The 19,844-nt window shown below is 43.7% G+C and overlaps 1 protein-coding gene across 1 annotated transcript; it reads left to right on the top strand.

Annotated features, from left to right (window-relative positions):
• The first annotated feature begins 194 nt into the window (after positions 1-194).
• On the top strand, positions 195-12,590 carry LOC146585892 (urea transporter 2-like). The gene is made up of 8 exons (XM_085322198.1): positions 195-360; positions 2,685-2,874; positions 4,175-4,303; positions 6,115-6,307; positions 7,855-8,002; positions 9,327-9,461; positions 10,320-10,369; positions 11,876-12,590. The coding sequence occupies exons 1-8, from the start codon at positions 195-197 to the stop codon at positions 12,146-12,148; spliced, it is 1,284 nt and encodes a 427-aa protein (XP_085178324.1). The 3' UTR covers positions 12,149-12,590.
• Positions 12,591-19,844: the final 7,254 nt, after the last annotated feature.

Below are 19,844 nucleotides of genomic sequence, written 5' to 3'. Positions count from 1 at the left end.
CTGCACTGGTTCAACATGGATCATGGCCATGTACACATCCCTTCTCCAGCAAATTATCCCCTCCTTGGCTAAGAACATTATCAAGGAGGGTTAGGCTCTATACTGCAGCAGAAACTTGCTGGGGCACAACCAACCCAAAAGGTTTTCTAATGCACAGGCTTYGTGATTTACAGTTCCTCCTCCAGCCTGAAGAGATGGAGCTTGGAGAAACTGTTGTTGCTGAACGTCCTAGTGAGAGAAAGAGGTATGCAGAGAAGGAGCCAAGAGCCCAGGACCTGCCACAGAGAAGCAGAAAGCAAATCCACCAACTTTTCAGGTATCTCACAGGAGAAATGAAAGAATTTGGAGACTGGATGAAAGGTAAGCACGGGGCTTGTGTTTGGGGCTCTCCAGGTAGGAACAGCCAGCGGGGATCAYCTATACCACTGTCAGCACTTTCTGACACAGGGAGCAGAGTGGCATGGTCAGAGCTCACTGGGATCTTCTGCCTTCCCAGCCCAAACCATTTTCTTCTCAGGAAGAGATCCATACTGCATCCTCTTGCCTTTACCATGACTGCACACATAATTTAGGAGAGGGAAAAGAATTTTTTTATGCTTAATCAGTCATRTGTCATTAGCATCATGTTTCTTACAGCAGTGCCCTGAATTACACATTAGGGCAGGGGAGTGTTTCATTTGTAAATGTTTTGGATCAATGAATGTCCCCTCATCCATGTGTGGGCTGACAGCAGGGATTTGACTCCCAATTGTACAGGGAAATGTTCTTCTATTACTAGTCTTGGGAGAGCAATAAGCATTGTGGGTGTTACGTAGCTATAAAATACAAAGCAAGTATTGATCTCCAATTTTACTGTCCAGACCGGAACAATACATGACCAGATGGTCCACGTTTTCCAGAATTATTAGGGATATGGAGCTTTGAGAGGCCATGTAAGACTGTGGGTCCTGTGTCAAGGCTGAGTGCATTAACAGTACAACTCCAACAACAGATGATACATAAGAGACAGTGGCACACCATCTGCCTGCACAGTGGCTACCCCTGGGGAGGAGGTGGCCAAGATGTCCCCATGCAGGAAGCTTGTTCAGCCCACAGTGCTATTCCCCACCACTGCAGGATTTCTCCTCCTGCTCTTTATTCCAGTTGTCCACAGTTGATAGACAGCTTTTGTTACTTAAAGTCCCAAAAAGCTTCCTGCTTCTCCCTACTAGTTATATTTGAATACTTACAGTTAGCATTTGAGCAGCACTGTTGGTTTCAGGCACATTTCATAGCTCAACACCATATATTAGTAACAATTATTTCAGATGAGCCCAGTCCTTTTTCCCCTTCTGAGGAACACATTCCTCCTTCTTTGTATCTGTCTACTTTCCCAACAACATAGAGCCTGGAGAAAGCTTGCTAAGCAGTCCCTTAGCTAGCACCCAGCCCTGGGAGATGCTGAGGAGGACAGCTGCCAGAATGACACCCACCTCTTCAAAGGTCCTCTATCCAGGCTACCAGCCTCAGAAAACAAGATTGGATACTCCAGTGCAAATGTAACATAGAAAGGAAGTGGAAGAGAAGGAAGGGTTGTTATTAGGAATAAGAGGCTGCTCAGACTAAGAAGTAGTCTGACACTTTGTGCCGTGCCCAATTAATAATTCAGTCAATAATATATTATTAATGCAGCTGAGTAATTCAATTAATTTTAATATTTAAGAACATGAATGAAAGATGCACGTACACCTTGCATGAACAGGCACTATATTACAGGCCAGTAGAGCTCCTTTCTCATTCTAATGTTCTTAGTGTGCATAATAACACACAGCAGCACAGAAACGGTTACACTCTTCCCACAAGCATGGTGCTGAGAGACCTCAAGTCAATTTGCAATAGAAGAACGAGCAGTAAGAAGCTGTTGCAGTGCTCCTGAGACCCTCCTCTGCACTCTGAAAACATGAGGAACACCTCAGGGAGCTAGATAACCTCCGACAGGCAGCCTCCAGCCCCGCATACCTCCCACCACCCTTATGCACTCACCTGAGTACTCGAGCTCAGCACCCACTTGCCACTGCTCTGCACAGATTCAACAGTCTTCTCTGCAGAGCAATTCCCATCTCCTATAGGCCAAACTGCCTCCTTCCACCGAGTATAGTCAGAACTGTAACTTAATTTAGGTTCTTCAGTTCCTGGAGTGCATTTTCAGAGAAGTAAACACCTTTACTGGTCTGACCCCATCTCCTGTATGGGATGTGCCTCGGTGTTCTGAGTTTCTAGCTTTCCCCCTAACAACAGAAGTGTTTTCTTTTCATATTTCCCTATACATATACAAACTAGTTTCAGTCTTTCCTAAGTCCCTCTCTGCAGCTGAATTATACACAGAAGCGGGTCTGCTTCCTCATTAAATTTATAGCAGGATCTTATGCAATCTACCAAGCAAGAAAGACTATTTTTGACCACCATAAATAAACTGATTTTTATTAATCCCTCCACAAACTCCATAGCAGTGCCCAGTCCATCCCTGTTAGCCTTTTAAGTGCCAGATGCAAAATATGTTCAGACAGTAATAAATTAGAGACTAGTTTTACAGTCCTGTTGATACATGGCCTCTATTCTGCAGCCAGCAAGTGGCTGTAAAGCGAGTGTGCTTTGAGTGCTGCAATGATGTCTTATCTCTAGGGCTTTTATTTGATCTCCTTCAGATAAACCCCCAGTGGTTCAGTTCGTGGACTGGATCTTGCGAGGGACCTCTCAAGTGATGTTTGTCAATAACCCTCTCAGTGGGATGATGATTTTAGTGGGGCTTTTCATCCAGAATCCCTGGTGGACGCTCACAGGCTGTACTGGTACGGCCGTTTCGACACTAGCAGCCCTGACCCTCAGTCAGGACAGGTAGGTGATTCTTGGAACAGGGAGCTTAATAAAAATTGCTCGTTTTGTGGTCATGAACACATCAATGCATCGTAGCCCTGTGTTGTTTGTGTAGCTTTGCTCTCCGGAGGTCAGTGGGCATACAGGCCAGGGTAGCTTGGCTGTGCACACAGCAGCACCACGTGGCTCCCTTCCTGCCCCACAGGTCTCCAGCATGAGCAGGTCAGCTTCATTTCCAAATCCCTCTACGGCTGAACCTGGCGCGTCCTCATTCAAGAGGAGACCTCAGACAAGTTTGGGCAAAACTCCAAGTTAGCCGTGTTTTCACCCATCATGTCCACTCACTCACATCACAGGTTAGGTAGGAGACTCTGCTTTGGGGGAAATTGTGGCAGTTTTAGTCATGAGTGAGGCACCCAATGACCAAACATGGTCAGGGCCTAGGCTAGGGAACAGCCAGCTCAGGCAGATAGGGGAAGCCATTGAACTCAACACATCTCCAGCACTAGATCACACATCTAGCCCTGCCTCAACGTTTCTTCTACTACTCCACTACAATAGCTCAGACCCCCACAGCATCCCTCCTACCCACCACACAATACTTTCATGCACATATGGGCACACACTGCTCCATGTCACCCCAGGGAAGCCAACTACGACTTTTTGGTTCCTCTTCTCTATCATCAACTCTTTAAAGAGTTTTTGTTCCTAGAGAAGGGGGATTTTCAGGTGCAATTTTTTTTGATTTCTCTTTTCCTGCTTATCTCCTGTTTTAAGCTTCCATGGGTCATTCCAACTAATCCAAGCTAAGGAGGTCTTGCAATCCCCTCTCTTTAGTGCCCCTTCCCTTGGGCTGGGAGAGGCAGGAAGTTGCATCTTCACAGTACCAGGCACAGAAGTCCTCAAGTGTTATGTTCATGGATAAAGTTAGTAGACCAGGTTATGGATGGCACGGAGGTAGTCAGGTGAGGACAGTGCTGTGGTCCCAGTGCTAGGGTTCCTAAGGAACTGGCCTGTAAGATAGCTGAATTGTAGCTGTGAGAGTAGATCATTATACCTCTCTGCTTATGATTAGGATATGCTGTCACTTCAACCCCACAGGTTCTCTGGGTCACTCCAGATACCTTATCACCACTCAACAGATGCCAAATTATGCCTTTCACGCCCCAGTGTGGGTTAAATATACAGCAGCTACCTCGCTGCTTTTTCAGCCTTTTGGTGTAGTCCCTTTACCAGGAGCAGGACACTTAGAAATTGCGTTTCTGGGACAGGTCACCTTCAGCAAAGCTTATTTCTTTGCACACATTTCTTTCAATCGCAGGTCAGCCATTGCAGCAGGGCTGTACGGCTATAACGGGCTCTTGGTGGGACTGCTCATGGCTGTCTACTCCGACAAAGGAGATTACTACTGGTGGCTTCTGCTTCCTGTGGGGGTTATATCCATGGCCTGGTAAGTGTCATTTCTCTTTGCCCAGAACACCAGTCATTGCTCCTCTACAGACAATTTCTCAAAGGATGAGGAATCCCCATATATGCAGCTTACACACATTGTAGGGGACTGGGCAGAGAGGACCTGCAACAGCATCAGCGAAGTGATCCCCTTCTGTGTGCTGTGGGGCAGCTTCTGCTGCCCCACTGAGGTGCTGGAAAGGCACTGGTTGACGCACAGAGCTTGAAGGGCTTCAGCATGAGGCTGGGTGGATGCACGACACCAATTATAGCACACGGACAAAGCTGCCTACTTCCCTCTGCAGATGCCCCTCATCAGTGGGCCATGTTCAAGGTGGCTGAAATTGTGCCCAACACAAAAGGTTCTTATGTATCCAGGTACTGAACTGACCTACTGCTTTCCCTCCAGCTGAACTGGATCTTCCCCATCTTAGATATGCAAACAGTCATGAGCCAAGTGAAATACTCCAACTAACCAAGTGCCAGACAATATCCTTTTAAGATCAAGTTTACCATTTTAAAATACAGACCTTGACAGCACTACAGAACCCATTTAATAGCCTTAACTGAAATTAATTCAAGGTTTACATTTTAGTCATTGTTAGTGATAAGATAAAAATCATTATTGCATTTCACTGCTTCTAAAAGAAGATTTCTTCATATTTTATTTCTTCAGCCGCCCTGAATGAAGGTCGTTTTGTAACAGCCTCTCAAAACCCCAAACATGTTGCAAGAATGTTTAGTCTGTCTTGTCTGCCAAAATTCCTTGAGGCTTTTTTATTCAAACTTTTTAAAAAAAAAAAAAAAAAGTTTGTAAAACTCAGGGAGAGAGCTGAAAGATTTTAAAATTAGACATGTCAGTGATTTTTTTCTCCAACTGATACTTTGAATTTCAAGTTTAAAAGCCAGCATTTTCGAAATTGTTCCTTTTCTTTTTCGTGACAAGATGTATAACTGGCAGAAATTATGTATTTCAGAGAAAATAGGACACCACTTTCACAGAAGTGCTGACTTTTTCTACAGCTACAAGCAAGGAAATCTGTAAACTGCTCTGGAAACAGAACTTGTGACAAAAGAATAGGCTTCATCCAAAATTACACAGGGAGAAAAAAGCATTTTCTCACTGATAGTATCAACACAACAGGACACAAGATGTTGCTTTTGAAATGCCAAATAGTTTGGGTTTTTTAATTAGTCCCAGCTTACAGCCTTCTAGGATGCAAACTCAGCTTCCTGAAAAATATATTCAGGTCTAAATTCAATTTTAAGTGTGCAGCATCCACTCCTACTTGGAGGATGACCATAAGAGCTGCTCAGTTCACACACATCAGGAAAGCTCAGCTGAAATCGATAGAACATGGCCCATTTCCATCAAGGACCGGACTTGGCTTTTCACTTTTTCTGAGCCTGGAGGAACCAGATAATACCTTGTCAATATGTTCTCAGAAAGGTCATTCCTGCAGGACACCCACTTCAACCAGAAATAGGGCAGCCTGGAAATCTCCAGAGGAAAGCAGATCTTGTGAAATTTATATCCCACTTTCTACAGCGAAAACCCTTGGGCAAAGCCATATACAGCATTTCAAATGCTTTCTTAGCATTTCTTTGATATCTAAATCATTTGAGAGTCACCCCAAGTACTTTACATGCTAAATAGATTCATGTCAAGTTTCTTAGGAGGGAAGCTCTGTCTACAGAAAATTCCATGTAAAAGTACTGGGCAGTGAACTGTAACATCATAAGTTTATGACCAACATGGTAGGATGTTTCACCCCTGCAACCACTACAAACAACTTTCCCTTTTCTTTTCAGTCCAGTCCTGTCTAGCGCTTTGGCATCAGTCTTCAGTAAATGGGACCTTCCTGTTTTCACTCTGCCTTTCAATATTGCAGTTACTTTGTATTTGGCAGCCACAGGACACTACAATCCCTTCTTCCCTACAACCCTCATCCAGCCTGTAACATCAACACCCAACATCACTTGGTCTGCAATCAATGTGCCCCTGGTAAGCTTCCCTACAACACCAAATTTATCTTATTTCATTAAAAAGGTGAGCATGAAGGCATTCAGCTCTGGATATCAGCTTTGCCTGGGTCAGAGTTGATGTACAATATGCACAACCAGTAACAATTCACAGAAGCAAATAAGGTCCTTCCTTAACAAATGACACTGCCATAAGGGCCCCATAAGGACAGCCTTGGCTGATGTTCTAGAAAGTCTGAGAGAGCCCGGCAGAACAGAGATCTTGGACCACTCACTCCACCTAAAGTTGGACTGCCCCAAAATAAGTCTGAAGTGAGATTGATACAGAAGCATGGTACAAAAGCATCTGGATACACACTCCAGCTGTCCATAAGGGACATTGGCAACACAGCCAGTGACAAAAAGAAGACAGAAACACCATGGTCCCAGAGGGACTCATTTATACTCAGTCACCTCAGTCCAGCTCTGGCACTGGAAGGGACCTCGTTCAGAAGTAAATTACACACTCTCAAAGTAAATTCACACTGCAAAAGCAGTCTAAGGGGAACTTCAGTACAGAAGAAAAGCTGTAACTTTTCTAGGCAGGAGTTCTAATGGGGGGGGGCTGGCTGATTTGAGTTAATTTGTGCCACCATGGCCTCCTTATGTTCTAGCCTTTAGCCAAAAGAGTTTGCAGCACCTCTTGCATATACACCTCATATATAGTAGTTTTTTCTTCCTATCCTTTATTTCTTGGCTGCAGAAACGCTAGCATCACAAGTAAGGCTGCTCTCCAGCTTCATATTCAAAAGCACCATCTGTTAGGCCAGAAGTTATTCAGGTATGTTAGGAGCTCTACCAGGGTTACCTACTCATCTCATATGTCATTGTTAGAAGATCACATACCTCATGTGCTCAGTTGCACCTCCTATCTGATAAAGCTATCTTGCTCAATAGCAACACAATAAAGCCTTTTCTCCTGCATCTTTTCAAGTTAGCCTGATCAGCTGCATTTATTTGAAACTTTGAGGAATCACTGTAATATGCATTAAATTCTAGGCGTATTGGAATAAAGCCCCTTCTAGAGCAAACATATTCAGTTCCAGACAGAGTTGAGACTGGAAAAATAGTGTACTGCAATTCTGGTCTCTTCATACCAAATACACTAAAAATAGTGTACTGCAATTCTGGTCTCTTCTTCATACCATAACACATTCTGACATACTCAGTAGGTCAGAGCCAGGAGAGAGCACTGGAGTCCCTAGGAGGGACTTAATGAATAGTTTTCACAGGCCTTCATTTTTACAGAGACATTCTCCTGAGCTGATCCCTTTCCTGCTTTCACTTCCTCAAAAAAGGAACCATATTACCACACTCCAGAAGAAAGAAAAGTCTGTCTGTCTTGGATTGGTGCAGTTCAGACCAAACAGTGCACTGACTCTGGTTTGAAGAACGTGTGCCCACATTCACCTGACAGTCCCACAGAGCCAGGTTTACTTCCTTCCTAACCGATAGCTTTGACAAAATAACAGCTGTGTCCTTCTGAGTACAGAGATACTCTAATATGCCCTTTTCTACTGGATGCTGCAGCTTTTGCAATCCATTCCGGTCGGTGTCGGTCAAGTATATGGTTGTGGAAACCCCTGGACTGGAGGCATCTTCCTCATTGCTTTACTAATCTCCTCCCCACTGATTTGCTTACATGCTGCAATCGGATCAACAGTAGGGATGCTGGCAGGTAAGAAATAGTATTTACTAAAGTCATTTTTGTATCTAGGGTATCTTCAGCCAAGCCGCTATATAATTCTGTCCAGACTTCACACTTCCATAGCTTTCATACTTTCATACCTGGATCTACACTCCATCTTTGAAGCTGGCTGTAAATTGGAAGTCTTAGTGAAGGTTACTCAACATGGTGAAGGCAAGAATTAAAGTAGTTTTTGAGGGTGTTTTTTAAACTCTGAATTTGTTACTAGGTTTTGTAACTCATGCAGATGTTTTTTTCCACCGTGCTTACTCTCGCACCATTGGAGGTGATTAATCCCACAGAGATAAAGAAACCTAGAGAAATAACTCCACTGATCTCTTGACACCATAAGCATGTAGCCAGATCAGCTTCCTCTATGATGCATTTTTCCTATCCTGTCGCAGACAGCAAAAAAAAAAAAAAAAAAAGGTTAAATGTTAAATGAATACCACTAATCAGAGAAACAACCTTAAGTTGAGAGATGAACCTGCCCCTTGAAGTTACACAAGATTACTGCTATCTAGTTGATCAAATGTAATTAAAAAAAAATGTGATTGAATAAGCGTGGTCTGAGAAACTCATTTTTTAAAAAAAAGGCATAGTCATCCACTAGTAAGTTCTGATGTGTGGTCTGAAATACTTCGTACCAGATGTGAGCTGCCTCTTGTCTGCGTTTTAAAACAAAACTATATGCATTTTATATGGCTAAGAGTATTCATTTGGCAAGTTTTGCACAGGTCTGACATAATTAATCTTGAAAAGAAACATTAAGAGAAAATATTTGGGGACAGGTATGGTGATGAGGAACAGAAAACAAATGAGGATATCACAGTGGGAAATATATTAATCTTAAAGGTGACATGAACAGCTATACCCAGCTGAGAAAAGCTGGTAACCCCTTACAGTGGCCTGCTCACTGTGTATTTTGCTATCCTTTTTACCAACACTCGTGAAGCCTCTGAGAAATCCTGCAGAAGCACTTACAGGGTCAGAATTGGAGGAGATCCTCTGCTCTGGTCCCACTGGAGAATTTTCTCAGCAGTGATGGAGTGACCACATCCGGACATCTGGGGCACTAACTACCACACGCTAAAGGCATAACCAAAATGCTTTGCTTGAAAGAGTCCTTGAGACTGGGCCAAAGTCCAGCTCCAGGGACATCATCACAGCCCTAAAACAACGAGCCCCATTTGACTTCATCCTTCCCCTGCACAGTTAAATTTAGCCACAGGGAAGACAGCGGACTCCCAGCGAATGACAACTCCTGCAGACACATTTCATACCTAACCTCACAGTCCTGCTTTTTGTCTTGCAGCACTGACCATTGCAACACCGTTTGACAGCGTCTACCTCGGCTTACACAACTATAACTGTGCACTTGCTTGCATTGCAATTGGAGGAATGTTCTATGCCCTGACCTGGCAGGCTCATCTGCTGGCCCTTGCCTGTGGTATGTGTCTCGTACAAAAAGAGAAACCAAAAGGATTTATGTAGCCAGGCAGGCTATGAACTGTGTAGGATTAGAGCAAGGGCAACAGCTCTGCTGCAAAGCTAGGTACTGCACAAGAATTATTTGCACACTGGCATCAGAGCTGAGCTTTTAATGTCCAAGCAGCAGATGCAAGGAGGAGGGCTTTAAGGCACTCTTAACACAGAAATACCTAGAAAGAGCAGAAATACAGTTCCCATGAGAAGAAGGCTACGCCACAAGAAGGCCTTTAACAGATTAGCAGCCCAGACTCACAGAAGCAGCCATTTCATAACTTTATCTATCCTTAAAGGAAGTGTGTCAGAAAACATCAGAGCTATTGCACATGGTCAATTTAAGATCCATCTAGTCAAATACCTTGTCAACGGCCAAAGATGGACACCATGGGAAGAGTTTAAGAACAGAGTAAGCATACACAATATCTCCACGGGGAATCACTGAGCCTTAAATCATTTGCAATTTAGTAGCTTTCCTGAACTGAGTGTAGTTCCTGTGTACCTAGTATCACTCAGTAGCTTTCCCTTCCATGACTCTGTCCTTGGGTTCCTGATCTCAGCTCCTGCTTTGCCACCTATGAAATCCTGTGGCTAGGATTTAACTGACTTTAACTGAACTAGGAGTTTGGGCCAAATTTAGTTCAGATAGGTAGATGCAGCACTTTAAAATTCAGCAATTAGTGAGGATGCCACAATCTCACAACCGATATCTGGTAAGATACTTTACAGGGTACTTGAAAAGAATTACTATTTCTGATAATTTTTTTGGCGGGATGAGCAAGATTTTCTCCATCTTGAGCTCTCTTTTATCTTCTTTTCTCAGCATTATTTTGTGCCTACTCTGGAGCAGCTTTTACTAATATGCTATCTGTGGTAAGTTTGGTTTGTCTGGTTGTTTTTCTAATGTGTTCTGCTTTGTTATGATATCAGGACATGAAGAATTTTGTGGCATTTCCCTGACAGTTTTGACACCACTGAAGTCGTGAATTCTGTAGCCAGTGGCAGGTTTTGTACTGAGCCTTTGTCAGTTGAATTGTGCACTTACAGGCTCTGCAACTGATAATAAGATTTCAAAGACCTTCAAAGCATCTTATCCACAATAGGAGTACGTGTGCATACATGAATTCCAGCTCAGTTTGAGATATAATATTCAGCTGCATGCAATGTTTTTGAGCAAATGCCAGTGGTCTAAAGTTTTCCCTGTTTCTTCTGAGGTCTTTTTCTCGCCCCTTTCCATTATTATTTGAGTTCGGTCTGAATATGAGAACTAGCTTAATGAGGAGGAAAACACTTTTTTTCTGTCTTTTGAGCTGTCCAAGCACACTGGTCTCAGAAAAAGCTGAAGCAGGTACTGTCAAGCTTTGTTTCTTTTTAAGGTTTCTCAGAGACCAAAGAAAAACCACACTTTAAGGAAATTGATTTGGAAACTTAGAAGAAAAAATATATTTAAAACAAGCAGCTTCACATACTAAATGGATTCACCTGGCATCCTCTCAATACAGTGTAGGTGCATGCAGAGGGTGGCTTTGTTAAGCACATCTGCTTTTTTTTTTTAAAGGATGCCTTTGGGGGTTTTGTTTTGTGCTTTTTTCCTAAAGATGAAAGACATAGAAAAATCAGAAAATCAAAAGTTAGATTTTTGTAATCAGCTTAATTTGTCCACCTGGCTGTAAATAAACCTGCTGGTTTTTTCCCCCCCTTAGGATCGTGGTTTTGGCAGATCCCTAGTCAACTCTAGAGGTGGGGTCACAGAGCAAGACAGAGGGTTGGACTCAACGCCAGTAAGGTGTGCATGTTGAGGACAGAAAGACAGTAAATCTATGTGAATGGTACTTGCAGTATATGGTATTTTGTAGGACTGTGCATGTGGGATTTCGTTGGTGGACCAGAGCACTTAAATGTTTGCCTGAGAGCTGGATGTCTTGGCTTTCAGCAGAGCCAGCAAAGCTTGATTCAGTTGCTTAAATATTGGTGTCAAGTGCCATCCTGGCCCACACCTGGACCCAGGTCTCCAGTGCATGATGCCTTACGTTGCCCAACATATTTCAGATGTCACTGGATGCCAGTGCTTGAGCAGATGAACCAACGTTTGGTTAGCAGAGTAACTTCCCAGACTAGCTCTCCTTTGACTTAGCAGGACCTTAACTCACAGGCAGCCACCTCCATGTAGCTACCTGCTACCTGGGTACCCTGCCTGGATCTGAACAGGGATCCGGAATGGGGGATGAGGAAGGCATGTCAAGTGTCAGAACTGTCCTCGGGGAAGCACAGACTCTCCCAGCTCCTCAGATGCAAGAATTTAGGAACAGGTAGAAGTGAGCAAAGGGAACACGCAAAGAGAGATGCCAAAATGCACCTGTCTGTCCTTTCCTCTCCCAGCTGGGATTACCGCTCTGCACCTGGCCTTTTTGCTTCTCTGCACTTCTCTTTCTGCTGCTTACTTCAGAGAACCCAGCCATGTACAAACTCCCACTCTGCAAAGTCACCTATCCCGAGGCCAACCGGATCTATTACTTGAGGATGATGATGAAAACAGCATTGGAGAGCAGAAGAGAGGAGCAGAAAGGAAAGGAGTCGAAACCCTCTGGTGATTCGAAAACCCAGATTGGAGGCACCCCACTGCACACTCCAAAAGACAGCCATGCTTACTGACTTCCAGTGCTCACGAGTCAGTAGTTTCAGCCACTTTTTCAGATACTAGCAAAGCAGCAATACTTCACAGTCACAAACACCACCTTCAGCAGCATTCTGCAGGCTGGGGATTCTGCGTAGCACGCTTTGGAGGAAACGCAGTTTGCCCTTGAGCTAAGCTTTCTAAAAAGCACTCAGGCAACACAGTAATAGCTGTCTTATCACTCCACACGCTGTTAACTTGAAAGCCAACTCTTATCAACAATAATCATAAGAATAGGCAGAAGAACATAAACACTAACAAGAGGCTGTATTTAATTTTAGATGGGTAATTTAACAAAATAAATACGCTGGAGGGACTTTGTATGTAATAATAATAAATAACGTAAGAACTGCGTCAAGTGCTGCACTTTGAATTAAGAACATGTACACATGAAAATGGAATAAACAGACTGATCTCTTCCTTTCCTGTTTCCCATCGATGTCTAACCCCCTTTATCCCACTTTAACAGCTATAGTAAACACAGGTAATGTTCTTTCAGAGTTTATACTGTTTTAGTGTTGGCTCTTGACTCATCATTAAGTTCCAAGACAGTGAAGATATGAATATATGTGTTTTAATCAGACTGAAAAAGTGACTAGGTAGTAATAACTGCAAATATTTTTTTCCTTGCGTCATTTTCCCTGTCTTCTAAATAGAAGATCTGTCTCCTGCTGAATGCACAGGAGCAAGTCTGAATCCCTGCACACATTCAGTGGGAATTAGAGAAATTTCGTATGAAGACTGAGACAAAAGTTTGCAGATAGTAGCAATTACTGCAGTTCTCTCTCTCCCTTTCCTGCAAGAGCTTTTCCCTTAAAAATAAGCCATAAATAATGAACTAGTAAAATGTTCCTCTTGATGTTTGAATGTTGGATTGAGATCCTCTCACCTTTCCTCAGTGTCTGGCCCAGCCCACTATAAACTCCCAAGGCAACATCAGAGTTGGTCATGGGAAACCTTGAGGACTTTCTTACAGCTCTGCTCCCCATAGGTGGCTGCCTGTAACAGGCCCAGGGTGGGAGGAGAATGCTGACACCTTATGCTTCCTTCAAATCCGTACAACAAGGAAGAGCCAATTGCCTTAACAGGGACTTTTTTTGGAGACCTTTTCTAAAACCACCACAAAACAAGCCTAATAGAAAGGCTTCCTTGTTCGGAAGTCACTTAATTAGGACATCTGGTTTCCTTCAACAGCAAGTAGCCAAACTGTGCTGGCCTTCAACAGGCCCTTTTGCCACAGGTGACTGATGATAGAAAAGGGCTTTCTCTGMCAAGCAAACATGGACCCAAAGGACTTAAGGTAAAAATCCAGAGAGACGATGCAACCACACTGCTCAGATTAGATGCTATCCTTCCCTCCTCTTGTTGTCGTTAAAAATAGCCACGTGAGGAAGCTCGCTCTTCTTGGGCAGCTCAGTCTCACCCCTCCAGGTTCTTTACCTGGGCCATATGGCAAATCAGGTGTTTGTATGGCCCTATCTGAAATGAAGCAGCAGAAATCTGGAGAGAGGGCTCAGAGGAGCACCTTGTCCAGGCATCAGCGCTTGCACAGCAAGAATCACCTGCAAAGACTCCCTTGCGAATCCGAGCAACCTCCTGGAGATGCTTAACTCTGACAGGCAGCAGGAGGCTGAAGGCACAGGTGTATTTCTTTAAAACAGGAGCATCAGAGAGGAACAACTGATTTAGGCAAAACGGATTGTTTGCAAAAACAATTATTGTCAAGACATTGGACAAAGGCAATTAAACCTTTAGGCTATCACAGGGGGTAGCTTGGAACAAGAATCTTGGCCAGTGTTAAAGAGCATTTGTAGGCTGCACATGCAGCTGCCCGTTTCTGCAGGGTGACTCCAGAAAACGCAACAGGAGATCAAAGACATCATCAGAAAAGGTGTTAGCAGACAGGGAAGAAAGCACAGGGCTATAAGAAAACAGCGAGGAAGCCCAAGCTGCCCTTTGAGCCATGATGGAAGCAGATCAACATGGGTAGAAAGCAGTCTCCTATGGTCACCGCAGACTGCAAGAGCGGGGATAAAGATACCCCAGTGTGACTTCTACTGCAGAGAAACGAAAAAAAGGTGGAATAACACATGAAGTGATACACAGCTGTCTGAACACCTTCCCTCTATAACTGCCAATAAAATATTAGGCACACCCAAAATAGCCAGACCTGTTCATCTGCCCTGCACAACTTAGTTTAGCTCCCACATACATCCAGCATCAGAGAAACCTTTGATTATTAACAATGTTTAAAAAAAAATACAAAAATACTCTAATAAAGTCAGCTAAAATATTAGAATGAATATTACTGAAGAAAAACTCATCTGAGATTAATTACAGCATGGGTATTATTTAGTTTTTAAAAAAAGTCCAAGCACAAATTGGCTATTGGAAGTTATGCCATGAAAAAGACACTACAAAAACAATTCCTCAGTCAGAAACAAATCCATTCTGGATTGAATTAGCAATGTAATTTCTAGAGTTAAAGCCATCCATAAACAACAGGGTATATGTTAAGTCTCTAGCTAGTCAAGAGATTTGAATAGCTACAGTCAGTACCTCTACTTCTTGAAAATAGAGTAAATATTAAGGGGTCTCCTAGAAGTGAGCAGTAGGCAAGAGAAGTACTAACTACAGTTAGCAGCAGCAGCCCCAGCAGCCTGCTGCCTATCAAATTCTGCAGGAAATACTCACTAAAAGAAAGAAAAGAGTTTTCCATTTTTAATGTGGCTAGTAAGATTTAGCTAATTCCAGTAGCCTGAGAGTCCTAATGTGAGTGTGCCAACTACAAAAAGTAAAACTGTTCAAGAGAGTAAAACAGAAGCCATTTTCTGTAGCTAGAGCTGCTACTCCAAGCAACTAAACTTGAATAAAATAAAGATTCACATACAAACAAATACCTGCCCTAGCCATAGCGCATATAAAAGCAATTCCCTGAAAATTTGCCCTTAAAACTGAACATCAGTGGCAAATGGGAGCAGACTGCAAGCAACATAGAGGAAACTGCAACACAGAAATCTCCCCACAGACACACGGATGGCATGACCATCTATGCTGTAATAACTGGAGTCCAACATAGAAATACTACATATATTGCATGTCTCTAAGGGAGAGGCTTACCTTATTGCTCCAAAAGTCTTTTTCCTCACTCTTCTAGTTGATCCTTAACACCTCCTCCCTCTTTTCCCTTTCAAGACAATGTTCCCAGCTCTTCTCACATTGTCATAAGTGTTCCTGTCAATAAAATCAGTGGCAAACCCTCCTACAGGAATAAGTGAGGGAAGGCCAGGCAACCTCCCAGCTCAGGGTATTGATAACTCCCAAATGATTTATCAGTTAATCACGCTTCATAACCAATTAGCACAGCTGCACTGATGAGAAAATGTGGAGGGAAGAAATTTGCCTTTTCACTGGCTTTTAGTTCTAACAGAGGTTAGTGGTACTATGGTGCCGTCCACCCCAGATGTGATATTTCACAGTTGCTGGTGCAACATTTTTCCTATGTGGTTCCTTTCCTTTTCTTCTGATGGCCCTTTCCAAAGGGTGTTTGGGCTGCAAAACATTTGGGCCTCTGGTCAAGGCCCAGGTAATTAGATCTGCAATTAGAGCTGTAATTTGATCCGCTGTCACAGGTCAAGTGTGCAAGCTCCAGCACTCCAGCCCTTCCTCAGCACCCTGCAAAGCCCGTATTCCAGCTGAGAACACCTACTTTTCGCTTTCTACTCATTTTTGTTTCTAACTTACAGCAAGATATAAGTTAAACATGAGCTCTTAAAATAGGGTGGCACTCTATGAAATAGTTTATAGCTTGCAAGGGCTCAAATGTTTGCTTCATTTTTGCTTTCATCAGGAAGTTCAGCTGAAGCCAGGTCTCAGAGGTTTGTTAGACTGAAATTGTTAACTAGCCTTAGGAAGAGTTTGACAAGTTAGAAGTGCCAGAGGTTTGAAAAGAGCTGACGGGGCGGGGGAAAAATCTAGCCAAAGACTATTAGAGAGTGTATGTTTAAAGATGTATTTGCATCCTTCTGGGTACTGTAGGAAGTTTCTCTGAAGTCTGGGCAGCATCTTTTCCTTGATTCAGAGTGGCCGCAACCCACGCTCAGCACAGTCATCTAAAATCTGCCAAAGGCCCAACTGGAGTGTGTTTCGTCTGCCCAACCCTCAGAAAGAAATTCTAGTAACAGAAGTTATAACCCTTGGACAGGCCTAAAACTCACTCGAAGCTCGATCTGGTGTGACAAAGTCTGTTAAACACCCAACCATAAGGACTTGTGCTTACTCAAGTTCACCCTACCAATGTATAAGAAAATTGCTTTTATAAATCAGTCAAGGTAGGAACTAACTATTTGGGTCAAAGCCTAGCCTACCATAGAGACATATCTACCAAGCACAGAGCAGCATCAGCTCAGCATTAGCTGAGAAATGGAGTATCAGTGCTGGGGTGTGAGGGCTTTAAAGGTCAAAAATAGCACTTTAAAACTTGAAAAGTGCTCATCTGGTGCTGGCCTGAGTCACTGAGGTTTGATTTGGGCTGGTGGCCATGTTTTTGTACCCAGACACAGAATTTCTGAGTTCTGCAAAGCTCCTCTAACAGCTGAGGAATAGCTGAAATAAGCACTTTTAAGGCACAGTTTGTCAGACTTGCTTTAGGGTGCCATGAATAAAGGGAGCCAAAAGTAGCTATCTACATTTAGTCAGCTGAACATCACCCAAACACACATCCTACTGCATTCAGAAGTGACTAAGAGGCATTCAGGAGAGAACAGCGGCACTTACACATGGTTTCTATCCCAGGCTGTTCAAAAACTATTCATTACAAGCTGGCAAGAAGCAGTATTATTCTTTGTATAATAGTACAGCAACCTGCTGTGAATAGGAGTAGTTTTCCAAGAGGGGAATCCCAGATAATTGCTTAATGGTGAAATGTAGCAGCAGATGCATTCAGAGAAATTATCTGAAGAGAAGCACAAGGATTTAACTGATCCTTGTTCAGCTAGGAAAATATAAAGGCTACAAAGGTAGGACGTAAAATCTTCTGTCTCATCAAGAGATCAGATCTAGACTGAGGTACCCATTGGCTGTCACTTGGCATCTTCAGCTAGAAAGACTTGCTGCCTTTGCCTCCAGTATCACAGACCCTCCTCTCTCAGGGGGCCTCCACAGCTCTGCAAAAGAGCAAACGCACCACTCCCTTTTGGAGCCAGCTGCCCAGATGAACCCTGGTCAAAATGAAGTAATGCAAATGAGGAAAAAACAATAAGTGACAACAAAGGGAAAAGGTGGCCAAGCATGACGGGCAAGAAGAAATACCAAGTCTTCTGGTGGGAGTTCAAAGGAGACAGGCAGAGGATGGGGGAAGCAGCCTGAAGGATGCCATGAGATGCTGGAGGTTATTCTCATACCAGATTAAAACCTAGCACCCAGCCATCCCCTCCTCTAGTAGTGAGTCTAGGGCTGACAGAAACAGCTGCATGCAGGGAGACCACGATAGGAGATGGTGACACCTCTCAGCTCAGGAAGGCTACCCAAAGCTGTAGGGCTAGAAAAACCCGTGCTGTACTTTCATACAGTGATGGTAAGAAGCAGGTGGAGGGTTGTATGAAAAGCAAAAGTCAGACAAGCCCAAAGTGATGGGTTAAAGTCCACTGTTACAGACTGCATGAGCTGGCTGGTTGTTTGCTTCCTCTCTCATACTGCCAGACTCATCTATCCACCCAGTGCACGGAAGGCATGAAAAGCATCTTGTGTCCTTTCTTCCGCTCCGCTCTTACAGGAACCTGGGCACCATTCATAGCTTGAAGGTTTCTGAGCTTAAAATAACTATTTTCATCTTCTCACACAATCTCACAAAGCCCCTCTGCAGATTGAACAGCTCTTCTTCCCATACCTGTAACTACAAACTGGGGCCTCTGTGTAGGTAAGAGCGTGAACTCAGCAGATACTGACAGCAGGCGTCCTCACCAGGCCCCAGGCAGCCAGCATCCTGAGAGCAACGTCCAAAGTCTTGGGATGAGCTTTCTGCTTCGGAGGGGCTCAGCTCCAGAGCACTTCTTCTAGGTACATCAGCAGTGCAGGGGCTCAACACACTGAAAAAAAATCCCAAACTTCATAGTGTGTTCAAATAAGATAATCTCCTAAAATTTCCATTTGCTGGAAAGTTGCTCTGTGCTTTCTAAAGGCCACCTATCTCCAATCTGCAACGATATTCCCTAACACCTGAGGCTCACTCAGCCTTTTACAGATTGCATTTGCTAGGGTAAGAGAAATATCATTATTTTAATAGTGAGATTTTTGTGCTAAATACTGTCCTCTCACTCCCCTGTAAATAGAAGGGTGCATTTTAATTTGGAAGATAGAAAAAGGAGTTCAAATAGGAAATGAACACTTGGTTGCATTTGATTCTGCAGTTCTCAGGGGGGTCTTTTGCAAACTCCTGCAGCTGTTGCCACAGCTGGAATTCACACATCCCAGTGGCTGGTTGAGAAAACCAGGGATAGCTCCCTGGGAAGCAAAGGTTTCTTCCACCACAATGTCCCCCTGGGATTGAGCAGGGAGTTTGTATCTGATTGCAGCTCAGCAGCTCCTGAGCACCCCCAAGTCCATCAGTACATTCAGCGGCTTACATTGCCATGGAGCCGCATCCTCACATCCTTCTCCGGGGACAGCCCTTCACCTAAATTGCTCAGGCAGGCCAAAATCTGCGCTCCTGAAATCACAGCATAGTTGGGCTTGGAAAGGACCTGGGGCAGCTTCACACGATACAACACGCGTGAAGCACCAAATACAAATGGGAGCCCTTATGAACACAACCATCTCGACCACCCAAAACGCAGAGGCACTGCAGGTGTGCAGACTGCTCAGCACATTGCAGCAGCTGCAAATCAAATTATGCTGTGCACCGAATTGCAAAAGGCAGGCAGAGAGACATAGGGACACCCTTGAACTGTGCAACTAAAATAACCTGGAGTCTTTTTTTTTCCCTCAGTTCAGGGCTCCCTAGTCTGTACCTGACCTTGGTTCTCTGCACTTCCCTCCTTTCAGCTAATTGGTGATAGCTCTGTTGCTTGTCATCCACAAATTTCCGTTCCGCAAAACCGCTTAGGCAGAAGCCAAGCAGCCTGCTTCCTGGCTGTGGAGAAACCCAGAAAAGCAAATATGATGACAGACTACCAGCCCACTATGGTTTCTTACTGTAGCTCTGTGAGTTTATTTCACTTGTGTGAATTAAATCGCATTCAGGGAATTTTTTATTCCCAGGGAAAAAAAAAGAAAAAGAAAAAGAAAAAAGAAAAAAAAAGAATTATCGAGCGGATGTGATTTTTTTCTCTTCCCTACTACAAAATGTGAATCTTTCTTGTAAATGGATTTGATAGTGCTTGTGTGCATGCATAAAAATTCTGCTGTGCAGTACTGCTCACAAAAACCCTTCAAGCATCCACAGCCACCGTAACAGCATCGCTACCCATTCCACTGATTAGTATTTTCCATTGCTTCTGCTGTCTGCTGGTTCATCTCTGGAAGCTACCAGTCTTCTTTGTCTTGTTTAGAGCTCTAACCCATGCTATGTACATCGCCTTGCACTTCCACTAAGACCTCCTTGGAAAGACAATAGTAATCACTGGGATTTATATGCTGAAACAATTTCTTTTGCGGACTGTTGCAGTGTTCTCCTCT

This window comes from Rhea americana, unplaced genomic scaffold (genome assembly GCF_003343005.1).
Source record: "Rhea americana isolate MKP2758 unplaced genomic scaffold, rheAme1 scaffold_75, whole genome shotgun sequence".
In the NCBI taxonomy this organism is placed as follows: Eukaryota; Metazoa; Chordata; class Aves; order Rheiformes; family Rheidae; genus Rhea; species Rhea americana.
This window is presented reverse-complemented; position numbering and strand designations above follow the sequence as displayed.

Coding starts and splice junctions, on each gene's coding strand:
- LOC146585892 (XM_085322198.1), top strand. CDS start 195: ATGGAGCTTGGAGAAACTGTTGTTGCTGAACGTCCTAGTGAGAGAAAG. Junction 8,003..9,326: donor AACAGTAGGGATGCTGGCAG/GTAAGAAATAGT, acceptor TTTGTCTTGCAG/CACTGACCATTGCAACACCG. Junction 10,370..11,875: donor TTACTAATATGCTATCTGTG/GTAAGTTTGGTT, acceptor TTCCTCTCCCAG/CTGGGATTACCGCTCTGCAC.